General features: G+C 47.2%; 3 protein-coding genes across 3 annotated transcripts in view; 2 read left to right on the top strand and 1 right to left on the bottom strand.

Annotated features, from left to right (window-relative positions):
* LNX2 (ligand of numb-protein X 2) overlaps positions 1–9,584 on the bottom strand; it is an 87,408-nt gene extending 77,824 nt beyond the window's left edge. Inside the window, exon 1 of the mRNA XM_040979856.1 lies at positions 9,426–9,584. The gene's annotated coding sequence lies outside the window, so the exon portion shown is untranslated. The remainder of the gene's footprint in view (positions 1–9,425) is intronic.
* A 1,264-nt stretch (positions 9,585–10,848) lies between these two features.
* Positions 10,849–12,447, top strand: POLR1D (RNA polymerase I and III subunit D). The gene is made up of 2 exons (XM_040979853.1): positions 10,849–10,986; positions 11,887–12,447. The coding sequence occupies exons 1-2, from the start codon at positions 10,961–10,963 to the stop codon at positions 12,260–12,262; spliced, it is 402 nt and encodes a 133-aa protein (XP_040835787.1). The 5' UTR covers positions 10,849–10,960; the 3' UTR covers positions 12,263–12,447.
* Positions 10,925–24,020, top strand: part of LOC121156250 (protein POLR1D-like) — a 41,984-nt gene continuing 28,888 nt past the window's right edge. The window contains exon 1 of the mRNA XM_040979855.1: positions 10,925–10,986. Within this exon, the coding sequence (XP_040835789.1) occupies positions 10,961–10,986 (26 nt within the window). The 5' untranslated portion in view covers positions 10,925–10,960. The remainder of the gene's footprint in view (positions 10,987–24,020) is intronic.

Raw genomic sequence — 24,020 nt, 5'->3', positions numbered from 1 at the left:
AGACATCTCTCACATGTCTCTCCCTCTCTGTGTGGAATTCTGAATTTCAAATAAATAAATCTTATTTAAAAATCCTTTCTATAATTACTGTATCATTTTTAAAAAATCCAGTTGCACAGAATAAATCCTGAAACTTTCTCAATGCTCTTTAATTTCTTCAAAGGCAGAAAAGTCATTCGAATACACTGACACATGTACTCCATATACCTTGAAAAAGAAGAACAGGTCAGCGCCCCCAATTATGTCTATTTTTAACAGAACCTGAAATTAGTCTATGGAAATGTCAATTAATGTATCTCATCTATAATGAAAGCACAAAAGCCTAAAATTAGTGAAATTAATGGCATTAATAAATATTTCATATGGGAACTAATTGCTACGGATCTCCTCGAGATCTATGAAGTGGCACGCACAGCTGGTCTTCAACGCCTGAACTGCAACTCTGGGCAAAGGCACCTCACGGAAAGGCACAAGATGCGGCCCCACACGCTCTGCAGAGCAGCTTTCCCTAAGTTTATAACTTCGCTGCTGCTAATTGCCTTTTTTCTTTTTAAGATGACTGTTTCCATACTAATATCTCATGGCTACAAGAAACAAAAAGGACAGAGAAATTCCTACTAACATACTCAATGAAGCATTATTTGAGCTCTACATCCCAACCTGATTTCTGATAACAGATCCTCTGCTTCCACTAACGCTATTTAATTGAGACTTTTATCTCTTGTTATCCTAAGGTCTTAGAAACAGGTTTCAAATGTTTGGGTTTTTAGCTTAACTATATAAAAATTTTGACTCAAGGGCCTGGCGCCATGGCCTAGTGGCTAAAGCCCTTGTCTTGAAAGTGCCAGCATCCCATATGGGTGCCAGTTCTAATCCCGGCAGCCCCACTTCCTATCCAGCTCCCTGCTTGTGACCTGGGAGAGCAGTTGAGGACAGCCCAAAGCCTTGGGGCCCTGCACCCATGTGGGAGACCCAGGGGAGGATCTGGGCTCCTAGCTTCAGATTGGCGCAGCACCGGCCCTTGTGGTCACTCGAGGAGTGAATCAACAGAAGGAAGATCTTCCTCTCTGTCTCTCCTCCTTTCTGTATATATCTGACTTTGCAATAAAAAAAAATAAATAAATCTTAAAAAAAATTTTTTTTTAAACTCAGGCAGTATTAAAGACATAGGTACTTGGCACAGTGGTTAAGGGAAACACCTGAGTTCAATCACTGGCACCATGCCCAGTTCCTGCAAGGCAACAGGTGATGCCCTCAGTAGCACCAACATGGAGACCCAGACTAAGTCCTGTGGCAAATCATCCACAACAGCCAAGAGGTGGAAGCAGCCACAGAATCCACTGGCAGAAGGATGCATAGCACTATATGTTATATTACAATGGAGTACAGCTGCCTGAAAAGGGAAGGAAACTGCACAGATGGATCAGTCACATAGAAGATAGATATTCCCTTTCTATGAGGTATGGAAAGCAAACTCACAGAAACAGAAAGTAGAATGGTTAGCTGCAACAAGCTGAAGCCAAGAGCCACAAAGTTTCACTGGGTTTCCCGCATGGGCGCAAGGGCCAGAGCATTTGGACCATCCTCCACTGCTCTCCTAGTCACTTTAGCAGGGAGCTAGATCAGAAGTGGAGCAGGCAGTACTCAAACCTGCACTCATGGGATGCAGCGTTGCAAGAGGCAGTTTAGCTCGGTAAGCCACAAGGTTCGTCCCTGTTAATACATTTCGAACATACCACTTTCAGTAAAATGTTACGATTTTGTTTAAAGTTACTATAAGAACAATAACTAGATGAGAAGGTGTGGTCAATGAAGGTGTGTTTTTAAATAAGGTCAAAGATGCCGGCATATTCATAGGCCAGTGTAAAAAAGTGAGCGAGCAAAAGGCAGCTGCTCTGGAAACACTAACAGAGGGCGCTCCAGGCTCCTGTGCAGAAGCCAATCCAACAGATGGATGCTTCAGGAGGTCTCTGTGCATGAGAAACAGCACAACCCTCACTCGGGGTCACAGGGCCCACCTGCTCAGCCTCTGCCAGGGCACCCCAGGCCAGGGCCCCAGGGGACTGCCCCTCACCCCCCATGCTGCCCTAAGGAAGGTTTGCCCGGGGCCACACAACCCACTCAGGCGATCTGGCCCAGCACAACTCCTCTGGGAAGGCTCCCCTGATAACCCACAGAGAGCAGGTGAGGTCTGTCCTCTCATCCAGACAGCCCTTCACCCCTGCACTGGCCCACAGAAACAGCACATGGGTTACATGGCCAATTTTAAACATTCTAGAACCCACATTTAAAAAAAAAAGTGAATGATTTTCAATATTTAGTCAAATACACCCCAAACATTATTTCAAGATGTAACCAATATACAAACCATTAATAAGATATTCAGGCGCCTTGGATACCAACGCTTCACAATTTCGTGTGTATTCTACATTTACAGCAGACAGGCCCCTCTCCCCACGGGGCCATGACTAACATGTCAGCTAGCACAGCCCTGCACCGTTGCTTGCAAGAACTTACTACGGTTGTGCCTGTTTAAGGTCTTTACTACTTCAAGAATGTCTAATCCTCTAAATTATAAATTCCACAGGGATGTCATTCTTAGCTCAGTGTCTGAGTGCTTGCTTGGTGCCAGATAGGCATTTACACGACTGGGGTGGGCAACTGGTATGGCAGTTATGCTACCAATCCATGTCAGAGTGCATGGGTTTGAGTCCCAGCACCACTCTCCATTCCAGCTCCCCGTTAATGCTCTCCCGAGGAGACAACAGGTGACAGCGCAAGTGCTTGGGTCCCTGCCACCAAGGCATGAGAGCCAAATTGAGTTCCTGGCTTCAGCATGACCCCAGCTCTGACCACGGCAGGCATCCGGGGGTGGTGAACCTGAAGATGGAAGATCACCATCTCTCTGCCTTGCAAATAAATAACTTTCAAAAGATGTACAGAGTTGACTGGGGGAAAAAGAGCACAACTGTTTGAGACACAATTCCTAGATGCAAAGTCGACCACATCATATTGCCAAAGCAATCCAAGGATGCTAGCGGGGGCTTTACCCGACAGGTACAAGCCCAGCCAAGTTCAGAAAGAGGCAACAGAGCCAGGAAAAGCACAGCCTGGTGCTCAGCCAAAGGTTCCAAACCATACAGGGAGCACTACAAGGTCAACAAGACAGCACTGCAACAGGGAAGGAGGAAGGAGCTGCAGGGGAAGGATGGGGCGCTCCTTTGCAGACTGTGCTTGGAGGAAGAACACTACAGTGCAGTGTGGGAGTGACACTGCTGCCTCTCCAGGAGTCTGCAGTCGGAGTACAGGATGCACAGGTTTAAGGATCCGAATGTGGAAAAGCTGGGGAAATGACAAGGTATCAAATGAATGTTAACGACAGGGTAGCAGGCAAGGTCACCGGAGCCGAGGAGCCAGAGGTATTAGTCACTCTGCTCTGAGTGGGTTAGCTGTGTCTCTGAAGACGTCTACACTCTCCAAGGACACAATCTTTTGCATTCCACACAGCCCAGTGTTGATAACAAGATACATGCTAGGGATTTGTTAAATATACTTCAATTGAAAGTCAAATTTCAAACATCAGTATCATGCAGGAGGAAAAAGTAGCAACAGTCACAATACTGAAACAAAATTTAAGTGAAAGGCCCCAATTCATCTGTCCAACAGTTATTTATGTGGCTTGGCTCAAGGAGAGTTCTGATAAGGATTTAAATTTCAGATCAGCAGCCAAAAATCCCAATCTGAAAGGAAGGGTGGTTAAGTAATTCCAATACTTGCCTCACTTTTGTGTAGAAAATTAGTGTCTTCTGGGTCATTGGTATACATATACACACATCCTATTTTACATAAGAGGGAGGGCCTCAAAACGTTTTTTTTGTTTTTTTTTTTTTTACATTGGCTTCTATTAAACACACTAGGGTGTTTGGTTATTTAAAAGAACTACAAGGGCCCAGTACCCTAGAGGCTGAAGTCATCACTTTGCATGTGCTGGGATCCCATATGGGCGCCAGTTCCCGTCCCGGCTGCTCCACTTCCCATCCAGCTCCCTGCCTGTGGCCTGGGAAAACAGTCGAGGATGGCTCAAAGCCTTGGGACCCTGCACCCGCATGGAAGACCCAGAAGAAGCTCCTAGCTTCAGATCAGTTTAGCTTCAGTTGTTGCAACCACTTGGGGAGTGAATCAATGGATGGAAGATCTTTGTCTCTTTTTCTCTCTGTGAATCTGAATTTCCAATAAAAATAAATACATCTTAAAATAAAAGAATGAAAAGATTATTGCCTAGTAACAATTTGCTACATTTGCTTCTCCTACTCAACCTGACAGAGGAAAAAACAACTTTTCACGGGATCTGTGCAATAGCCTAGCGGCCAAATCCTCACCTTGAATACGCCAGGGTCCCATATGGCTGCTCCAATTTGCTTGTTGCCAGGATGGGCAGTAGAGGATGGCCTAAAGCCTTGGGATCGTGCACATGGGAGACCCAGAAGAAGTTCCTGACTTCAGATCAGCTCAGCTCTGGCCATTGTGGACAACTGGAGTGTGAATTAGTGGATGGAAGACCTCTCTCCCTGTCTCTCCTTCTCTCTACCTTTCCAATATTAAAAATAAAATCTTAAAAGAAAAAAAACCCTTTTCCCTCTACACACTTACTGAGTTACAGTCAGAGTGGCTCCAAACCTCCTGGCTGGGAAGATGCACGGTGAACCACTGTGCACAGCACCACCACTCCTCTTTCCAGTTTTCCTTGAACAAGCCTCTGGCCTGGCCTTTCGCTAATACCCTAGAGAAGTCAAACTTACGACGCAGCTGTTGTCAGTTTACCTAGGAACAAAGCCATTTCCCTATATAAGGCTCTTCCTCCTTACCACACTCCACAAGCAATAAAAAGGAGGGAATTATGCAAGTAATTACAGCATTTGGCACTAAAACAGTTGAATCATAATAGCCATCAATTCTGTTACAGCGCCTGTGTCCGCCAATAAATACATGAAGCACTCCAACTTTCCTGGCTGAATCAATTCTCTTTTCCCTCCTACCTGAGATTGGAGACGTCTGTGAGTCAATATAGATCAAATGGATCCAATTCATTCATATATATATGAATATATATGAATATATATATGTGTATATATATATATCCCCACTGTTCTACCTCCTTGGCAATTTTGTAGTGAGTGAAACAGAATCCCTGCTCTAGGAAGCATATTTGCTAAAGAACAGAACCTACAGCACCTGCTTCTTTTAAAGCATCCTAAAGAACTAGAGGACTATTTATTACAGTGATATACACCGTAAGTATTTGCTTTTTAAAACCAAAATTCTCAGGGGTCAGCATTGGGGTGCAACGGGTTAAGCATCCCACAGGAATCCTGGTTCTAGTCTTAGCTGCCCCACTGCCAAACCAGCTCCTTGCTACTGTACCTGGGAAGGCAGCAGGACATGGCCCAAGCATCTGGACCCCACCAGCTACGTGGGAGACTCTGATGGCACTCCAGCCTGGAACAGCCCCAGCTGATGCGAGCATTTCAGGAATGAACCAGCAGGTGGGATTTCTCTCTCTTTCAAATAATAACATTAATTCGATATATTTCAAAAGCATTATAACAGATGGGAAAAATGGAGGCTTTAGAACTTCTGAATAGGGGCCGCTGTTGTGTTATAGCAAGTAAAACCTGTTGCTGCCTGCAGTGCCAGGATCCCACATAGGTGCCAATTTGCGTCCTGGCTGCTCCACGTCACCCCAGCTTCCTATTGGTAATTTAGGGAAAGTAGCCAAGTTCTCGGATCCTTGCCATCCACGTGGGAGACCCTGAGAAAGCTCCAGGCTTTAGCCAGGCTCAGCCCTAGCCACTGGGGCCGGCTGGGGAGTGAAGCAGCAGATGAAATACCTCCATCTCTCTCTCACACGCTCGCTCACTCTCAACCACGGGAACTCTAACTTTCAAATAAATACAAGGCTATTTTTGTCTGTTTTTAAGTCCTCTAATAACAGCTCATTAGACTAACATAAAAGTTGCCCATTTTTCCCCAGAATCCAATAATCAAGCAAAGGAACTTGCCTAGCCACAGATCTTTCTATTGCTTAGGACTTTCTGAGGGAAAGAAACAAGACAAGAATGCTCCAGGGAGTTTGACTGGTACAACCCTCCAGGCCTTGTCATGGGGTCAAGCTAGGCCTGTCCTCTACAGCCACAATCCTCCAGGCTAGATACGGACTTTTTTCTTTTTTTTTTGGAACCAATACAGCTTCCTAAATAGCGTGGAATCTATGAGACCGGGTCGCTAATTCTTGGAGAAACCTAATAGGTTCTTTCTTTTCTTTTTTTAAAGATTTATTTATTTTATTTGAAAGCCATAATTACAGAGTGAGAGGACAGATGGAAAATCTTCCATCTGCTGGGCCAGTCAGAAAGTGGGAGCCAGGAGGTTCTTCTGGATCTCCCAAGTGGGTGCAGGGACCCATGGACTTAGGCCATCCTTTGCTGCTTCCCCAGGCCATAAACAGAAAGCTAGATCCGAGGCAAAGCAGTCAGAGCAGAAACTGGTAGCCATATGGGATGTTGATGCTGTAGATGGAGGATTAGCTTGCTATGCCACTGCCCACCCCAACAGCTTGGACAGAATATTGTGGCACATTAAGAAGAAAGGTTAAATGTTTCCACTTAATATATTTAAAAGCATCCAGATTTTTTGGAGGGCAATCAGAAATGAGATGAGGAGGTAGAGAAGGGAAGAGTGCCAACCAGGGTATAAGAGCTTGAGTGCTCCTTTGCTGGTAGCTAAAATGCATTAAGATGCTGGATCTTAAACGTTCACAGTCCTGGCATCGCTACAGAGTAAATCCCCCTTCCTTCCTCCTCCCCCGATCTTCCATAAAGCTCACTGCACCCACAGAGGCTTTGGTGAACTCTTTTTTCCTCTTTCATTCTTTCCCAGCTCTTGCTGGACACACGGAATCCAAAGGCTGCTTTCCACCCATCCAGCTCAGCACCTCATGGCTTGGGCAGAAGCTGAAAGCCTCAACCTTCTTTCCTCCATCAACTATGTGAACTGCTCCCTGCTCCCGGTTCCACCACACCTCTCCCTCACTGATGTCGCCAGCTCTAAAAGAACAACTAATATTTATTAAACGCTCGACTACCCAGGGCATTACATGCGTAATTTTGCGTGATCAGCAAACACTTCACAAACAGGTACTATGATCACCTCTGATATCTTAGGAAATCAAAACTCAGAGGACCGTGACAGAATGAGAGGGCGACCCCTGTTCCGACTCCAGTGCCATCTTAACCTGTACAGCTGCCGCCTCAAGTCAGAAGGCTGAGGCATCACCCTTCTCTCATGTTACCCAGTCCCTGACCTAGCAGTCTCCTCATCACACCTCCTAAACACATCGCCCCCCACCACTGCCTTCACACAAACAACTGGGATATACTAAATCCTTACTGCACACCAAGCACTAGTTCAATACACAATTTTTTTTTCTCCCATTTTAGCTCCATAGCCTAATGAATCTCAGGAACAATGAGGCTACACTGCCCGAGTACTCAACCCCTAGGTTATAACACCTCTGACACTGTCTCCCTCCCTCCCATCTGGACCCCACCCACCTCAAGACAGCTTTCTGGAATGCAAAAGTCGTCGTCATAGTCCCTTGCTTAAAATCGACAGCACTGTATAACTGAAAGAAGTCCTCATTTCTTAATTTCCCAGACAAAATCCTCTTTATTTCTGTTGCAGTTAACTCAGTAAGCACTTGAGTGCCTGCTGGAAGCAAGGCGCAATGCCAAGTGTTCTGCATAGTAGCACACCACTCCACAGCCCTACTTCAACCCCAGACACTGGGTCCTTCTGCCAGCCTAGCCGCTGGGAGTTATCAGAACGCAGCCTCCTGAACACGCGTGCAGTTACTTGCAAGTGGCACGGTTGTCGGTCCCTTGGCCTACAGTATATGTTAAAATCCGACACCAACGCGTACAGTGCTCCTGGAGGGCCTCCCCTAACAAACTCCAGACCGACATGCTCTATCTTCTCCGTTCCCACAGCACGCGCTTCAAATGGCTGGGAGAGGTAGTGGGCCAGAACAGCTTCCAAATGAGGCCACCAGCAACGTCGGAAGCAAGCAACCCCTAGCAGCTCCTGGCAGCAGCAGGCACTTCATCAGGGGCTCAATGAAGAGAACTTAGAACGTGGACACTCTAGTGGGCCCACTGAAAAGTGGCCTATCCTACCGCAGCTCTCACTCGGCCCACATTTTACCCCTATGTGGTAACTCACATGTGAGAATCAAATAAGCTCAAAAGGCAGAATTTTGTTATTCCTGGCTCAGCAAAGCTCTTGACAGACCCAACAGGATATGAGAGCCATCCCTGCCCCCTCCCCCTTTACCTGCTAAAGTTCTTTTTGGAAAGAGGAGTGGGGGGGATAGGACCTAAACCCACCAAAGCACATGAATCTGTTCTACTGACACTCATCTACATCAGCGCTGTGTCATGGTGTGTGCAAGAGAGAGCAAAACCCTTCCTGGGAAGAAGGCCAGCTTGCAAGTACTACTGCCACAAGAATTGAAATTCTTAAAGTGAGGCCAGTTCCAGTAAACTGAACCTCACAACTTCTTACTCCGGCACTAACACCGCCCTTCTTTCAGCTTTGCTACTGACTCTTGCGACTGAAAAAAGAAACATCTATACCGTGATGCCCAGGCATGAATGTACTTTAACTCTAGGCAGAACCCGAAATCCAGACCTATAACCTGAAATACGAGATACCCATAGTAGTTGTCGAAAACATGGCACAGATTTGCAAAGCGACGGCTGTATTTCCCGAATGTTTAAACGTTGCTGTGTGTGCAATGCTTCCCAGCCAAGATCGGTGTTTGGAAAGGACTCCCCAGGAAGATGTCAAGCCGCTCTCCAGCCTAAAGGCAAAGGTGACGATTCACGGGCAACAGGCTGGGGCCGATCTCTCTCCATCCCTTTCCAAGGGGGCATCACTCAACCGGAAAGCAGCTGGGGAGCCACACTCATCCCGCTCCCCCACCCCGCCCTCCACTGCACACACAGGGCGAAATGAAAAAGCACGCATCCCCACCTCTCCTCTCCCCGAAAGAAACAAACGGCGCAAAGATCCGCACCGCGTTGGCCGGCACCACCCAATGCCCACAGCCGGGGCGCCCGCCTTCCACGCGCTCAGCCGGGGCAGCGGGCACGGGGCGCCCGTCCCTTCCTGCCCGCACTCCGCGCTGGCCCCGCTGCCCGGGGGAGCCCGGCGGAGCCCGGGGAGCCCGGGAGGACGGCGGCGCCGCTCCGGCCGCCTCCCGGGGCGCGGCGCTGCCCCACACCCCGCCGCCGCCCGCACCTGAGGCGGCTGCCGGGAAGCCGGTGCAGAGGGGGACGCGGCGGCCAGGGCCAGGCAAAGTTACTCACTGGGGAAGCGCGGCTGCCCGCGGCGTGCACGGGGCTCGTGGCGCCGCAGCTCCCGCGGCCCGCTGTACGGGAGCGGGGAGTCGGCCGGGCGCCGCTCCACCACCGGGAACCGCCGCCGCCGCCGCCGCGGATTTCCTGGCAAGAAGCAAACTCTGGCCAAGACTTCACTTCTCAACCGCTCCTGCTTGCCTTCCCGGGGGCGAGCGCCGGGCTGAGGAGGCCCAACCCGACACGCAGCGGGGCCAATGGGCGGCGGCGGAGGGCGGGACGGAGCGGGCCCGAGGCGGAGCTGGCCAATGGCGGAGCGCGAGGGGCGGGCCCGAGGGGCGGTTAGCGTGCGCCTCCGCCGCCCTTCCCCACCCGCTCGGGGCTGTCCCCGCCGCTCGCCTGATGGCCGAGACGCCCGGCAAGTGTCCGCCCGAGCGCCGGGCAGCGGCGGGGAGAGCCCGACAGCTGAGCAGGGAACGCACAAGTGGGGAGGCCGGGGCCCGAGGGGGAACAGGTGGCGCAGGAGAGCAGACCTGCAGGTGTGCCGAGCCCGAGGACAGCTGGGGGTAGAGGGCCGGGGACGAGGGGCTGGCCGGGGCCGGGGTGGGGTGCAGGGAGAGAGAGGAGCGGGGTGCTGAGCCAGCGGAGAGGGGTGGGAGGAAGGGAAGGCAGGCTGCCAGCGCGAGGGCGGGGACACCTGGGAACAAAAGGTGAGCGAGGGGGAGGTTCGTGGGAGGGCAAGGGAGCGGGTTTAAGGAGCCCAGGGAGCAGGAGGAAAGAAAAGGTCCGTCGCGGGGCAGCAGGCATGCTTCGCAGGTCGAAAGGCTGCCGGGAGAGAGAGGATGCGGTGGGCGAGACTTTGCACCCCAACTTCTTGCCCCTAAATGAAACAGACGCGTGTTCTAGAATCCTGGCTGAGATGCGACGCTGCAAGCACCCTATTAAGGACAGACAGCCCACCCCCCCAAAGCACTGTATTCTCTTAGGAAGAACTCCTCGTATCTTGCACACAGCAGTCCCCTTCCAGCAGACGGTGTAGAGTCCCAGCCTGTGGTCCCAGGAGAGGTGGGGGTTCCGGAGAGCAGAAGCAATGAGGTCCCCCTCCCCGGAGAGGCCGGACTCGGGTCCCTAACAGGCAAGGAAACTGGGGAATGAGGGGAAGAGAAGGCCCTGTCCCCCCTCGCCACCACCTGAAGGAAGGGGCCAAGGGCGGAGCTGGGGCGCACCCCGGCTTGGCTGTCCCCCGGGGGGGACGGACGCGGGACCCCCGGAACCCTCTTCAGGCTTGGGGCGGTGCCAGGTGAGCGGCTCCGGGCAGGCGGCCCCGCCCCCTCGCGCCGGGGGCGGGGCCAGGGGCGGGACTCGCGCCCCGCCCAGCGGAAGGCTCCGCCCAGCGTCGGGGCCCTGCGGCGCCGCTGCGGCTCCTCCTCCCTCCTTCCGTCCCTCCTTCCTTCCTTCCTTCCTGCTTCTGGTCGCACGGTTCGCGTTATGGGTCAGAGCCTCCGATCCGCCGGCAACACCTGAGGATCCCGGAGCCCGCCCCCGCCATGGAGGAGGACCAAGAGCTGGAGAGGTAACGGTTGAGGAGGAGCAGCGGGCGGCGACGCGGGGGCGGGCTGCGTAGGCCGCGGCCGGCCGAGGGGAAGCGGGTGCGGGCCGGCACGCGGCCCGGGGCTGGGGCCTAACCTCCGCGGCCCGGTCGGCGGCCGACTGGGAGGGCCCGACCCCGGTGGGCTGGAGGAGGGACAGGGAAGAGGAGGGAGGAGCCGTGGCTGTGTTCGGAGAGGTACGCTGTCCAGGAGGGAAGAGCAGGGTGAAGTGTCCGGAGCGCCCGGCCCCGGGATGAGGGCACGGGGTCCGGTCGCCTTCCCCGAGTGCTGGGGCCTGAGCGCTCCTGGCTCCTGCACGCGGACTGCCCAAAGCTTCGGAGCCCTTCCCTGTAGGCGCCCAGGTTTTATTTTTATTTTTCCCTACCTCCTGCCGAGCCTCTTCTCAAGTCTCTTCCGTTTCCTAGCTTGCTTAACCTCTTGCAAGTGGAAGCCTAAGTGGGGCTGCACGTGGATAAATCTGTCGCCTTGATCTATTCTTACACTAGGGCAAGTCTGTTTTTATTTTCTCCGCCTTCAATTCCCTTTTCCTCTTTCAGCAGGGCCCACCCTTTCCTAGCCTTTTCTTGTGACTCTCCCTAAAATGTTTTGGCAAACACTTTAATTTTCTGATTTTTTTTTTTTCTGAGAAGACGCTCCATGTGGCCAGCGTGAAGAGCAAATGAGCTAGGCAGGAACTGGAGCTAATAATATTATTTATTGCTAGAAGTCGTGGAGATCGAAAACGGAAAGGTGGGTGGTTGTGTAGGTAATTGGAGTGGATGAGAGTAAATGGGTTGCAGTTGTGATGTTGTAAATGAAAAGAAGTTACACAATGTTCAGTATGATCTCATTTTTATACAAAAAAAAAAAATGTGTGTGTGTAGAAAAATGCCTGGATTGAAGACCTCAGTGGCCGAAGGCGAGAGGAAGACAGCCCTGGAAATGGTCCAGGCGGCTGGGACAGATAGATGCTGTGTGACCTTTGTTTTGCATGAGGAGGACCATACCCTGGGAAATTCTCTGCGGTACATGATCATGAAGAACCCGGAAGTGGAATTTTGTGGTTACACCACGACCCATCCTTCAGAGAACAAAATTAATTTGCGCATTCAGACTCGAGGTGCCCTCCCGGCTGTGGAGACGTTTCAGAGGGGGCTGAATGAGCTCATGAATGTCTGCCAGCATGTGCTTGACAAGTTTGAAGCCAGCATCCAGCACTATAAGGAGCAAAAGGCAAGCAAAACCGAATCCACGTTCTAGTCCCTTCCGCAAGCTACAAGGAGGACTATCTGGGATGACTCCCTTGACTGCTGTACAGAACCCAGAATTAGCAGTTTGTGATTGTAGCATGTCCTGCCCTTCCAAAAAGTGTGCTAGCTATAAACTCATTCATCACAGCTGTTGGAAATCCTGTAATTTTATAATAAATTCCCTCCTTGAAACTATTTTGAGTGGTCTGTGTTGCTTACAACCACATCCTCCTCATCTTCTCTTGTGATTGAGTTAGCGTGGAAAGTGAGGAAGCAGAGAATCGGGGCTCAGACCAAACCCTTTGCTGGTGGGCAGTAGATTCGTGAGTGTGGTGGTGAGGAAAAGGTGGACTGGGCGACCCCTTAGACTGACTGGTCTCAGAAAGGAAGTTGGGGTGAGGACTTGCCTTCTTCCTAGCATTTTTGCTAAAAAAGCATAGCATCCTTTTAATGGATTGGATAGGGATTGGGATTAATTTTAAATGATTTTGAAAATTTTATTTACATGAGGATTTTAAGAGATTTCCAACTCCATCTTTTTAGCATTTATGGAATAATTAATTACTGCTTAAATTGCAGGGCACTCATGAGATGTTTAGTGGTGACTTAAGTAGGCCAGTATTTTTATTATAAGAGGAGAAACCTGGATTAGCCTAGGCTCATGTAGAAGAAACACTGTTGGAGACTAAGGATGCAGAGAAGGAAAATGCTATGTGGAGCAAATGTCTTGTTTGGAAAACTTGAAGTGCTAGTGACATCACATCTGAGACCTATACTGTTATGCTTCTTCAACATCTTGTCCCATGCCAGTATCATCAGAACAACCCTTGAACCTGAGTGTTCTGCCTGGTAGTGGGCTGTTCTTCGGGGTGTTTATTGGTGTTATTTCTTAGTCTCAAAGCAGTCTTACTCCCACCATATTCTCAGTGTAAGTCCGTACTTGTCACATCCCCCAGCCTAAATTCAGTACTTCTTGTGTGTGTGGTACTTTCATTTTGCCCAGTTTATTGTACTGTGTTAGTGCTTGGGTTTGTCCATCTAGTATGTCAGCTTGTTTTTCATGTGATCCTGGGACCTGGTATGATACTCAGTAGCTACTGGACACTTGGCAAATGTGAGTCCCCGTAGGTAGTATGGTTTGTCAGTAACAGTTGCCCTGCTACTAGCCTGCTCTAGAACCTGCCTGTCCTATGCCACGTCAGCTGCTTTAAAGAAGTTCTGTGTTTATAGAACTGGTGTGTGCCCCGGGGATAGGTATGGTGGTGTGTGAGACACAGTAAATTGTCATGAGAAAACCACCTACTTTTTTAAAAAAACATTGTAATTGTAGGAAAAAAGTAGGGTGAAGATAGGAAACCTGAGAGAGGACTCTTGTTTAAGGCACAGAAGTCAGGGCAGCTCTTTTCCAAGATTGTGGAAAAGAAGGAGTGGATAATGGAAAATATTTTGGGGGAATAGCATGTACAAGGGCCATGTAGCAGCAAACTGGTGACTTGGGTAACCAAAGGTACTGAATGACTTGTGTGTGTGCAGATAGTGTGCAGGTAGTCAAAGATAAGGGCCTGTTCTCTGGATGACAGGAGGAAGATCTGGGGCTATGAGGAGGTTGGAATCTTAGGCGTGATGGAATAACATCTTGATAACAGCATGGGGAAATGAATTATGGGGCAATCAAATCACTTGCAAAAACAACTAAAAGAGTTGAAGTACTCTGGAAGGATGGGAAGTTAATGATGAGGGGAAGAGTGGAATTTGAAACTTAGTTGGTTGACTTTAAGAAGTAGAGGATGGAAAAAAAGAAAAAAGAACTTACTGGAGTTTGGGGCCTAATCTCTGAAATGAGAAAGCTCAGAGGAGGAACCGGGGTAGGAGGTGGGAAAGGTGGTAGGTATTGAAATTTCAGCTTTGAACATGGAAGATAGTATTTATTTGAAATGCAGGCCCCCAGAGATAAACATGAGTTTTCACCATAAAGATGATGTAGATCTGTGAAAAAGAAAACAACCACAACAACAGTGACAGAACTGCGCCCAGGACCAAGTACTGGACAGGAGCTTGAGCACTGAAGTCTGGGTGGAAGAGGGGCTCCTTGTCGAGTGGTAGGAACATCTGCAGAAAGGAAAGTGGAAACCACGGGGTTGCTAGAGCAGAGTTGATGTTAGATGAGTCTAACACAAAGAAATCCATGGGAATGAGCATGGAGGCACTGGTTCAGTGCCTAAGGAGGCTAAATAACACTGTTTAGAGGAATGTCAGTGAAAACATTCAAAGGACGATCGAGTGGTAAGGATGAGGAAAGATAAAAAAGCAAGCATATAGATATTTTCCTAGAATGATGGAGAGTCCATTTCCAAATGTGGGTATTAGCGTTTATATACGTAAGGGTACCCAAAATGCTAACTGAAAAAGGACCAAAAACTTTGTGGCTCCCTGGGTTTTTCTACAGGGTAGACCCATAGAGATAGTGAACAGGATTCTTTGTCTGGAGTTTAGTTCCTTTGAGCCAAATGTTATCAGGAAGAGATGGATGGAAACAAAATCCAGTTAGTGAACATGAGAATGATGATAGTGACTACAGTAACACAAGTACGCATGGGAGGTATAACCGCAAGTAACCCACATTTTTGTCACATCTAAATGGGATTATTAAATCAGCATGGTGGCCTAGCAGCTAAAGTCCTCACCTTGAATAAGGCAATATCCCATGTGGGTACTGATTCTAATCTCAGCAGTTCCACTTCCCATCCAGCTCCCTGCTTGTGGCCTGGGAAAGCAGTCAAGGACAGCCCAATGCCTTGGGACCCTGCACCCACATGGGAAACCTGGAGGAAGTTCCTGGCTCCTGGCTTTGGATCGGCACAGCACTGGCCGTTGCGGTCACTTGGGAAGTAAATTATCAGACAGATCTTTCTCTCTGTCCTCTCTGTATATCTGACTTTGCAATAAAAATAAGTAAATCTTTAAAAAAAAAACTTTTAAAAATAACATGTCTTAAATCTGGGGTAGCTGTAAACACAGACTCATACAAAACTGCAGGAGGCAGGGATCTATGGAAGAGTGAAGGCGGGATAGCCAAGGGTCCTACACAGGTGCAGAGATTCCTCACAGCAAGTCTGTATGGACCCAAGGAAGTCCCACATGGTCCAAAAAGGGTGAGGGAAGTGGGTATGTTACATTTATATATTGTTAGAAAGTAACTTGATTAGTGTCTGATTTGCTCTCTAATAGCATTTCACAAAAATGATTCCATGTCAGAAATTCTGTTCAACTGTGAAATTGATGCCTTTTAGAGAGCCAATTGTTAAATGCTATGATTACATACCAAAGGCTTTTAATACATAATTCTGAGTACTTGCCTAGGATTTTCTGTGTTTAAAAACAGAATGTTTACAAATTGCATGTAACTGTAACATCTTAAATGCTCTAATTAATACACAGAACATACAATTTCCTATAAAACCTGCGGAGAATAAGGGACGATTTCATTAAATGGCCCAGAGTGTGTCTTGCATTTCCGCATGAGAGCGCATTAGCTTCTGTGTCACTCTTCTTTTTGTTTCTTTTTATTGTTAAGATTACAATCTCTAGATCACTAGATAAAAATCATCTTTTAGGTTAGCATAATTTACGACTTTTGAGACAATCTTTGTATCACCTTCATACTAAGCCTGTAGGAGTAGTTCACTTGAATTTTAGTTAAAGTTTACTGAGCTCTGCTTTTAATACTTACAAAGACTCCAAAATTCAGTCCTTTTCCTTTTTTTTTTTTTTAAGATTATCTATTTTTGTTGCAAAGTCACATATACAGAGAGGAGAGACAGAGAGGAAGATTTCCATCTGATGATTCACTCCCCAAGTAGCCATAATGGCATCATCTGAGCCGATCCAAAGCCAGGCCGCAAAGTTCACCAGCTCATACAAGGACAAGGTGGAAGGTCAGACTATGCCAGGCACTGGCCTAACACTCAGTGGCATGAATGAGATCTGAGTCTGGGAGTTGGTCAAGAGAGGGAACTTGAGAAACTCCCCTAGTGGGTCATAACTTACTGATGATCACTTGGTCCAGTCCTGGGGGTCAGGCAAATTGGGCAAAGTAGCTCCAATTGTTGGCTGATATATGGATTGGTTATGGAAGGAGGTCGACCAGGCAGGGTCGAGCAAACCTTACCTCACTAGCAAGAACAGAAATCAGGCTGGAGCACAGGTCATACTGAGCAAGGCTCTCACACCTGCTGATTTGCATGAACCAGGGATACCAGGCTACAGCGTCTAAGGCAAAGGCCAAGACAGGTGAGGGGCTATGCCAAGGTGGGTTAGAGCAACCACTGGCACATGCACTATCTAAAGCTGGAAACAGGCCTGGTTGGGGAGCTAAGGGGACACCCTGGCTGGGATGGGATTCCCACTGGTAAGTGCGTGGGCCTGAGTGGGAACTGCATTCTGGCCTGGGTATGGCTAAAGTGTCTTGGCTCAAGTGTGGACTGGGGCTGGGTGCCCCAAATTGAGCTAGACTCCAGCACCATCTGGTGCTCTGGAGGACCAGGATAGGTGTAGGATGGGCTAGGCTAGGTCTCTGCCTCTACTGAGCCATATATGAACTGTGTCTTGGTGTGGACCAGCCTTGGCTGGACTGAAACATCCAACAGTAAGAACTGGAATGGGCTGAAGGACAGTCAGGAAAAACCACTGTTCCTGCTAGGACAGAAGGTGGACTGGATAGAGCTGGCTCATGGACTAGCCAGTGTGTGAGATCTGGCATTAGAAGAGCTTCTGATGGAGGAGCTTGGGAAACTCCTTTGTTACAACATAGTCCCTGCAGGTGAGCACAAGAGCCATAATACGGAATAGCCCAGACCAGACCAGGGAACAATACTCAACAGCATACATTTAGCACAGATTGGGGGCAGACCAGGCTGAACCAGTTCACATCACTTGCTGGCGAATCTGAGCACCAGAACAGAGTGTGAGTTGAGCCGGGTTCAGTCGCAACATACCACTACACAGTAACAGCTGGGACTAGGTGCCTGCTGGGCTAGGCTGTTAACCCCACCAGCAGAAGATGGAATTACAGGTGAGTTGGAATGGGAGCAGACCAGACCAGGCAGGGCTGTAACAGCTGTGGGCCACATGTGAGCTAGATCAGGCAAAAGCCAGGCTGGGCTGACTGTACCTGCTGGTGCAAACATAAATCAGAGTGGGTGTTGGTTGGTTAGGCTTTGTCGCAGATCGACTGGCAGATGCTGGCATTGGGAGATAATTCTGTCAAGTTAAACTGAAGAACCACTTGGAGAGTACATGATCCTGGAGTGGAAGTGGGCCCAGTAGGGAAGTAGTGGGCACCTCCCTCTTGCGTTGTGATTCCCACTGGAGAGTATGAAAACCAGGACTAGGGCAGGCGTGGCTGGACAGAAATGCCCCCACCAGCATGTGTATGGGCTGGATAGTTGGGATCGTTGGGTTGAACTAGACTTCAATGCCCATTGACAAGTATGAGAGCTGAATGGGATGTGGGACAGATGGTACCAATATACCGTACAAACTGGCAAGTACAGGAACCAGGGCAAGGGGCTGGCCTGGTGGGGGTTATCGTGGGTCACTCTGACTAGGCTGTGGATTCCACTGGTTTGCGTGAGGGCCGAGCATGTGTGGTGGGCAGAACCAGGCTGGACTGCAATACCCATTGGTTCATGTGTGAGACAAGGCTGGAAATAGAAATGACCCAGCAATTGCACCACGAGCATATGCATAAGGTGACTGGAGAGAACGGATTGTGCTGGACCCTGTACTGGCGTGCACACACAAGAATCAGGTCAGTGGACAGCATACCCAGGTGCACGTGGAGGATATGGCAGTCCATCAAAACCTGCAGAGGACACCTGGAACCGCAACAGAGGACGCAAGACAGAACCAATCAGTCAGCTACCCCAACCATGTATTGGCAGTGAAAATCTGGACAAGCAGAGACTCTAAGGTGGACTACGTCAGCCAGTGGATTCTAGAGAGAATTCATCATGCTTGGAATCACGAGATTGGCAGCAATTCAGAACTGTTGAACTATCAAAACCACTTGAGCAGGACTCTGAGCATGCTAAAGGTCTGGGACCCTGGGTGGGGTTTCTCCCTTTATCTCTTCCCTTCCCCCAGATACAGGGGAAAAAAGAGAATGTGGAGACAGTGTCTTACACACATTCCTCTTAACCCTTGACCCTATGTGACCTACTCAACTGTGTAAAGATTATCAAAATAATAATTAAAAAATAAATACATCTTAAATAAACAAATCACACAAGAAAAGATTTATTTAGTTATTTTTATTGCAAAGTCAGATATACAGAGAGGAAGAGAGACAAAGAGGAATATCTTCTGTCCAATGATTCACTCCCAAACGGCCATAAGAGTCAGAGCTGAGCCAATCCAAAGCCAGGAGCCAGGAGCTTCTTCCAGCATCTTCCATAAGAGTGCAAGGTCCCAAGGCTTTGGGCCATCCTCTTGTACTTTCCCAGGCCACAAGCAGGGAGCTGGATGGGAGGCAGGGCCTCTGGGATTAGAACCGACACCCTTATGAGATCCTGGCATGTTCAAGGTGAGGACTTTAGCCTCTAGGCTATAGCGCCAGACCCAACCCAGTCCTTTTCTGTTAAGGATTTTCAATGCTGATTTTCCTTTTGTTGGGTTTAGATATTTTTGTCCTTTTATTTATTTTTTTTATTATCATGTTATGATACAGTTCCATAGGGCCTGGGATTTCCCTTATCCCCTCCCCAATTCCCTCTGCCTTCACTGAGTTCCTCTATATTATTACTATAATATCGTTCTTCATACACAGTCACATGTCCATCATTGCGGGCATGGACAATGGCAGAGTCCAGCATACTGTTGTCAAGATATAGTAAACAGTTTCATTGGGAGTCCATCTTTGTCTGAAGTAGAGATGGGTACTGCGTTTTATCCTTGCATCTGGATATGACAGTCTCCATTACTCATTTACTATACATCTCCTTAAGTCAAAAGCCACAAAATATAATCAACAACAGGAAGAAAAAAAGAATTTAACATCATGAAGTTAAATAACATGCTACTGAATGACTAATGTGAAGCTGAAGAAATGAAAAAGAAAATGAAGAACCTTCTTGAAGAAAATGATGCATCTGGGTGATCTATGAGTTATAGAAGAATCAGAGGAAAGTGTTTTAAAGAGATGAAACTAACAAAAAAAAATCAGAATCTGTAAGATACAGTTTCCGCTGATCTTTGTAGGCATATGTAGGCATATCTTTGTAGAAATATGTCTCCTGTAGGCAACAAATAGATGGGTTTTATTTTATTAATCTAGCCTACTAATCTGTGATGTTTGATTGTTGAATTTAAGCTGTTTATATTCAGGATTAATAGAAATTGGTGGTAATTTGGTTCTGTCACTTTAGCAATGAGTTGCTCTTTGAATGAGTCTTCTGTTGTTATTTTGCTGGGACGTTCTCCACATTTGCCTTTGGTTTGGTGGGCACTATTCCTTTTCTCTGTCAAGAGAACATCTTTAAGTATCCTTTGTAGGGCAGGTTTGGAAGAGGCATATTCTTTTAACTTATCTTTACTTTGGAAGAATTTTATTTCATTTTCAAAGACAAAGGAAAGCTTTCCTGGGTACATTATACTGGGCCGACAATTTTTTTCTTTTAGAATCTGAAATATGCCGCTCCATTCTCTTCTAGCCTGTACAGTTTCCTGTGACAGATCTCCAGAGCTTAATAGGCATCCCTTTATGTGTCAGTTGATTTTTTTCATGTGCACATTTATGGATCTTTTCCTTGTATTCAACTGAAGAGAGCTTGATTATCATGTGTCTTGGTGAAGATTGCTTTTGGTCAAGCCTGTTGGGAGTTCCGGCAGCCGGTGGAGTTCAGATCGCCATTTGCTGAATGCCACTGGGGTATCTTTCACTGCTACACCACACAGTTGTGTCCACTGCTTTCCAGTGTCCATCAGCCTCCTGCTGATGTTCTGCCCCTGTGCTATTGTTCTGTCCTCTCCTGTTTCCTGGAATGTGCCCTTTTTGCTTCACACTGGCTAGTATTTCTCCATCTGTTTAAATGTGTCCTTACCCTATTCTGCCATTTTGATTCTCTTTTAGATTTAAAAATCTGTCCTGATGCAGTTACTGTGTGGGTCTGTAGTTTTTTCTTAAGTCTAGAGTTGTATACAGGAAAGAGAAAATAGTTGTATTTAGAGTGAAGTGGCCTAATGTACTGCTAGAGGATTATGATTAGCTGCATAATGTAGTAGATGAGAGGAGATTGAAGTAATGATTGTTTTGAGTTCCCACTATGCCAGTTACTGAGACAATTGCAAACCAAGGCAGGCATAGTCTGCCTTTTCCCAACTTACAGAATTTGGAAGTTGGCATAAATGGTTTCCTCTTCCCCAGTGTTAAGGAGCTGTTAGTGGTACTAGGACTAAGAAGTGCCGTAAAGTTTTTATTTTCTGACCCCTGTCTATGTGGAAAGGATGAGCAGAGGAAACCCAGGAAAGCAGTGAGGGGCCACTTGGAGTAGTCCAGATGTAATATAAGGAAGCTGTCTTAAGGATGGACACAAAGCATGGCTGAAATAAGATAGAAGTTTCTGCATTGATTTAAAGGTGAGAAAAGGAATGAAAATGACCCCAGAATTCCGGGGGGCCCGATATCCATGTTTATTTTCCCTTCTGCCTTCTGCTATTTCCTCAAATCAGGATTTTCTGTCTCCTCTCCACCAGCCTGTTCTTACTAATAAGAATCAGTGAAATTGGCAGCTAAAGCCAGCTGTGAAACCCAAGCCCTCCCACATAGGCTTTGGGCTTCCTAACCCCTAAGCCAGATGTCCACCCACCCTTCCGTGCTGTTGAACAGCTACTGTATGCAGTTTAGGGACTAGGGATACAGCAGAGAATAAGTTTGCCCACATGTGATTTATTTCCTAATAGCCAAAATAAGAAATAAAGTAACATACATAATCCAATTTTAGATGATACAAAAAGAGAAAGTGAGAGAATGATGGCAGTAAGAAATTAAACAGCTAAGGTGACATTTGAGCAGAGAGAGGAAACCAAGAGCAAATGAAAGCAACCTCAGAATTTTTTTTTAAATCAATTCAGTAATAACAAGCAAGATTATGAAACATTTTAAAAGAAATTTTGTGTACATATGTGTGATTTTTGTTGGTGCCTAAATCTGTGCATGTGTGTGTATTATTTGTTTATCTTTTTTTAATCTGTGTATATATATATTTGAAAAGATTATTTGAAAGGCAAAAAGGGCAAGAAAAAAATTTTTTAAAGCCACCTATCCATTGGTTCTATGGTTCACACCTCAAAATAGCCACTACAGCTGCAGCTGAGTCAAGCCAGGGTCAAGAGCCTTAGTCTGAGTTTCCCACATAGGTGACAGGCCCTACTTGGGTCATCCTCTGTCGCTTTCCCAAGCACATTAGCCTAGGTGGGAAGCTACAAAGACCGGACTCAAACCAAAACTCCAACATGAGATGCTAATATTAAATGTGTCACCTTAACCCACTGCCCCCAGATGAATGTTACAATTATTAATTTGGATAATATATTCAAAGTGCTTAGGTTATATCTAACCCCTATAGCATAATGTGAACCATTAATGTTATGAATTCTGTTAAGCTGATTTGGTTTATATTTCTTGGTGTAAATTTTGAGACAAAAACAATATCCTCTGTGATTTGGTTTTGGTTTTTTTGCTTTAGCCAAAGAGCATTTTAGTACAGATTTGAGGTTACCAGTCTGTTACAGGTTTTGAGTAAATATTTTAAAATAGCATTCCTATTAATAGACTAGAGATGAAAGGCAAAGATAAATGGATTGTTTCTCTTCTTTCCAAAAATAGAGATTCTGATAGAACATTCCTTAATCTTCCTGGAGTTTCTAGATAAAGAAAAAGGAAAGGCAGATGGGTACCTGGCTCGGTGCCAGGTATCTGGAATATTGGTAGAAAGCCAGGGATTAATCTAGGTCAGTGAGCATACAACTGTGTAATATACTTTATTGATGTTTTATCTAATAATGTGATTGCTCAGGAAATTCTCTGTTTTAGCATATGTCGAAAAGAATTCCCTCTTGGGTGCATTTCTGAGTTTTTCCTTCCTGACTTGAGTCAAATCTTAAAAAAAAAAAAAAGCAAAACAAACAAAAAACCCCACAAAAAACCTTGTACAGAATGCCTCAACCAATGCTAATAAAGGTACTCCAAGAGAAAAAACTGCCTGGAGCATATGAGGCAGGCACACTGCCCGTTGGCTTAACTCTATCCCCCTGCCACCAGCAGGGTGGGACTCTAAAGACCTCTCTTTGAAGGCAGTGTCATGAAGAAGCAAAGAGGAGCGATTTGAATTTGGAGGGCTGGTGGCTCCATCACTTCCTTGGCTTGTAAACATGAGCTAGTCTACTTTTCTGAGCTTTAATTTCCTTATCTGTAAAATTGGGCCGATAATAACACCTGCTTTATAGGGCTTTTGTGAAGAATGAGTGGTAGTTAGAATAATGGTGTCCATGGTGTTGGTTGTATCGTTGGCCACGGGAGCCCCCAGGGCTAGCTTGTGTGAGTTGACTTGTTTGTCTTTAAAGTCGTCATCTGTGACTGGCTACAAAGCTGCCTCACTTGTTTCATATATGTTAAACTGTTCCCTGCTCAGGGTCTTGGCATTTGTCCTATTCTTCACTGAAACTTTCTTCCCTTAAATCTTTACATCGCCCTTCTAAGGTCTTTTGCTTGGACGCCATACACAACCACTGTATTAGTTATCCATTACTGCATAACAGGTTTTCATAAAACTTAGTGGCAGCAATAGCATATCTTTCCCGCAGTTCTGTGGTCAGGAATCTGGGAGGCCTTGGCTAGTGATCCTGCTGCAGGATGTCCCACAAGGCTGCTATGGAAATGCCCGTGGCTGGCTGTCGTGAAGCCCAGATGGATGGGAAGGATTCAGTTCCACTCTTGTGAAACTGTTTCGTGCCTTGGCAGCTGCCTTGCCCAGAGCAAGAGATCCAACACAGAGTTGGAACCCCGGCTAGAAGCAAGCCTTTTTATGCCCTAATCTCACAAGTGGCATCCCATCGCCTCCGCTGCACTCTGTTGGACATGAGTCAGTAAGTGCAGTCTACACTCAGGGAAGAGGTTACACAACATCTGAATACCAGAGGGTAGAGTCCTTGGCAGCAGCTGAAGAGGCCACCGCTGAAATGGCATGTGTGTCCACACACAAGTCTCCAGCACCTTCCATTCCCTTGACTTGAGTTCCTTCATAGCGCTTGCTGTTCAGTGGCATTGCATTGTATATCTGTCTGTTGTCTAAGTCACTTTAAATAAAAGCTTCCTGGGGGCAGGGGCACTGCCCTTGTTTGTATCCCCAACAAATAAAAGCCCATGTCAGATGCAACAGGCTTTCATTAACATTCAGTGAAGAAATGTATTGGTTGAATATGAATGTCAGCATCAGGGCATGGTTATCACAACAGAGAAGAAAAACTACCAAGAAAGACTAATAGTGTTGTAAGACATATTTTGTATAATCATGCAGTGAGACTTGCATATGCAAAGAGCCACCAGAGTATACGGACTGTTGGAGTGAGGAGGGGACCGAGCCTGTTCTGTGGCTAGGTGGGAGGGAGAGCTGGGTTGGTGGGAGGGAGAGCTGGGTTGACAGCATTATAGAGCCTCAGTAAATAAAGCTGGTTTCTGGGCCCTGTACAGTAGCCTAGCAGCTAAAGTCCTT

Source organism: Ochotona curzoniae, unplaced genomic scaffold (genome assembly GCF_017591425.1).
Source record: "Ochotona curzoniae isolate NIBS_2020 unplaced genomic scaffold, NIBS_Ocur_1.0 contig_3332, whole genome shotgun sequence".
NCBI lineage: Eukaryota > Metazoa > Chordata > Mammalia > Lagomorpha > Ochotonidae > Ochotona > Ochotona curzoniae.
The sequence above is the reverse complement of the archived record's forward strand: the minus strand, read 5'-3'. Positions and strand labels throughout refer to the sequence as shown.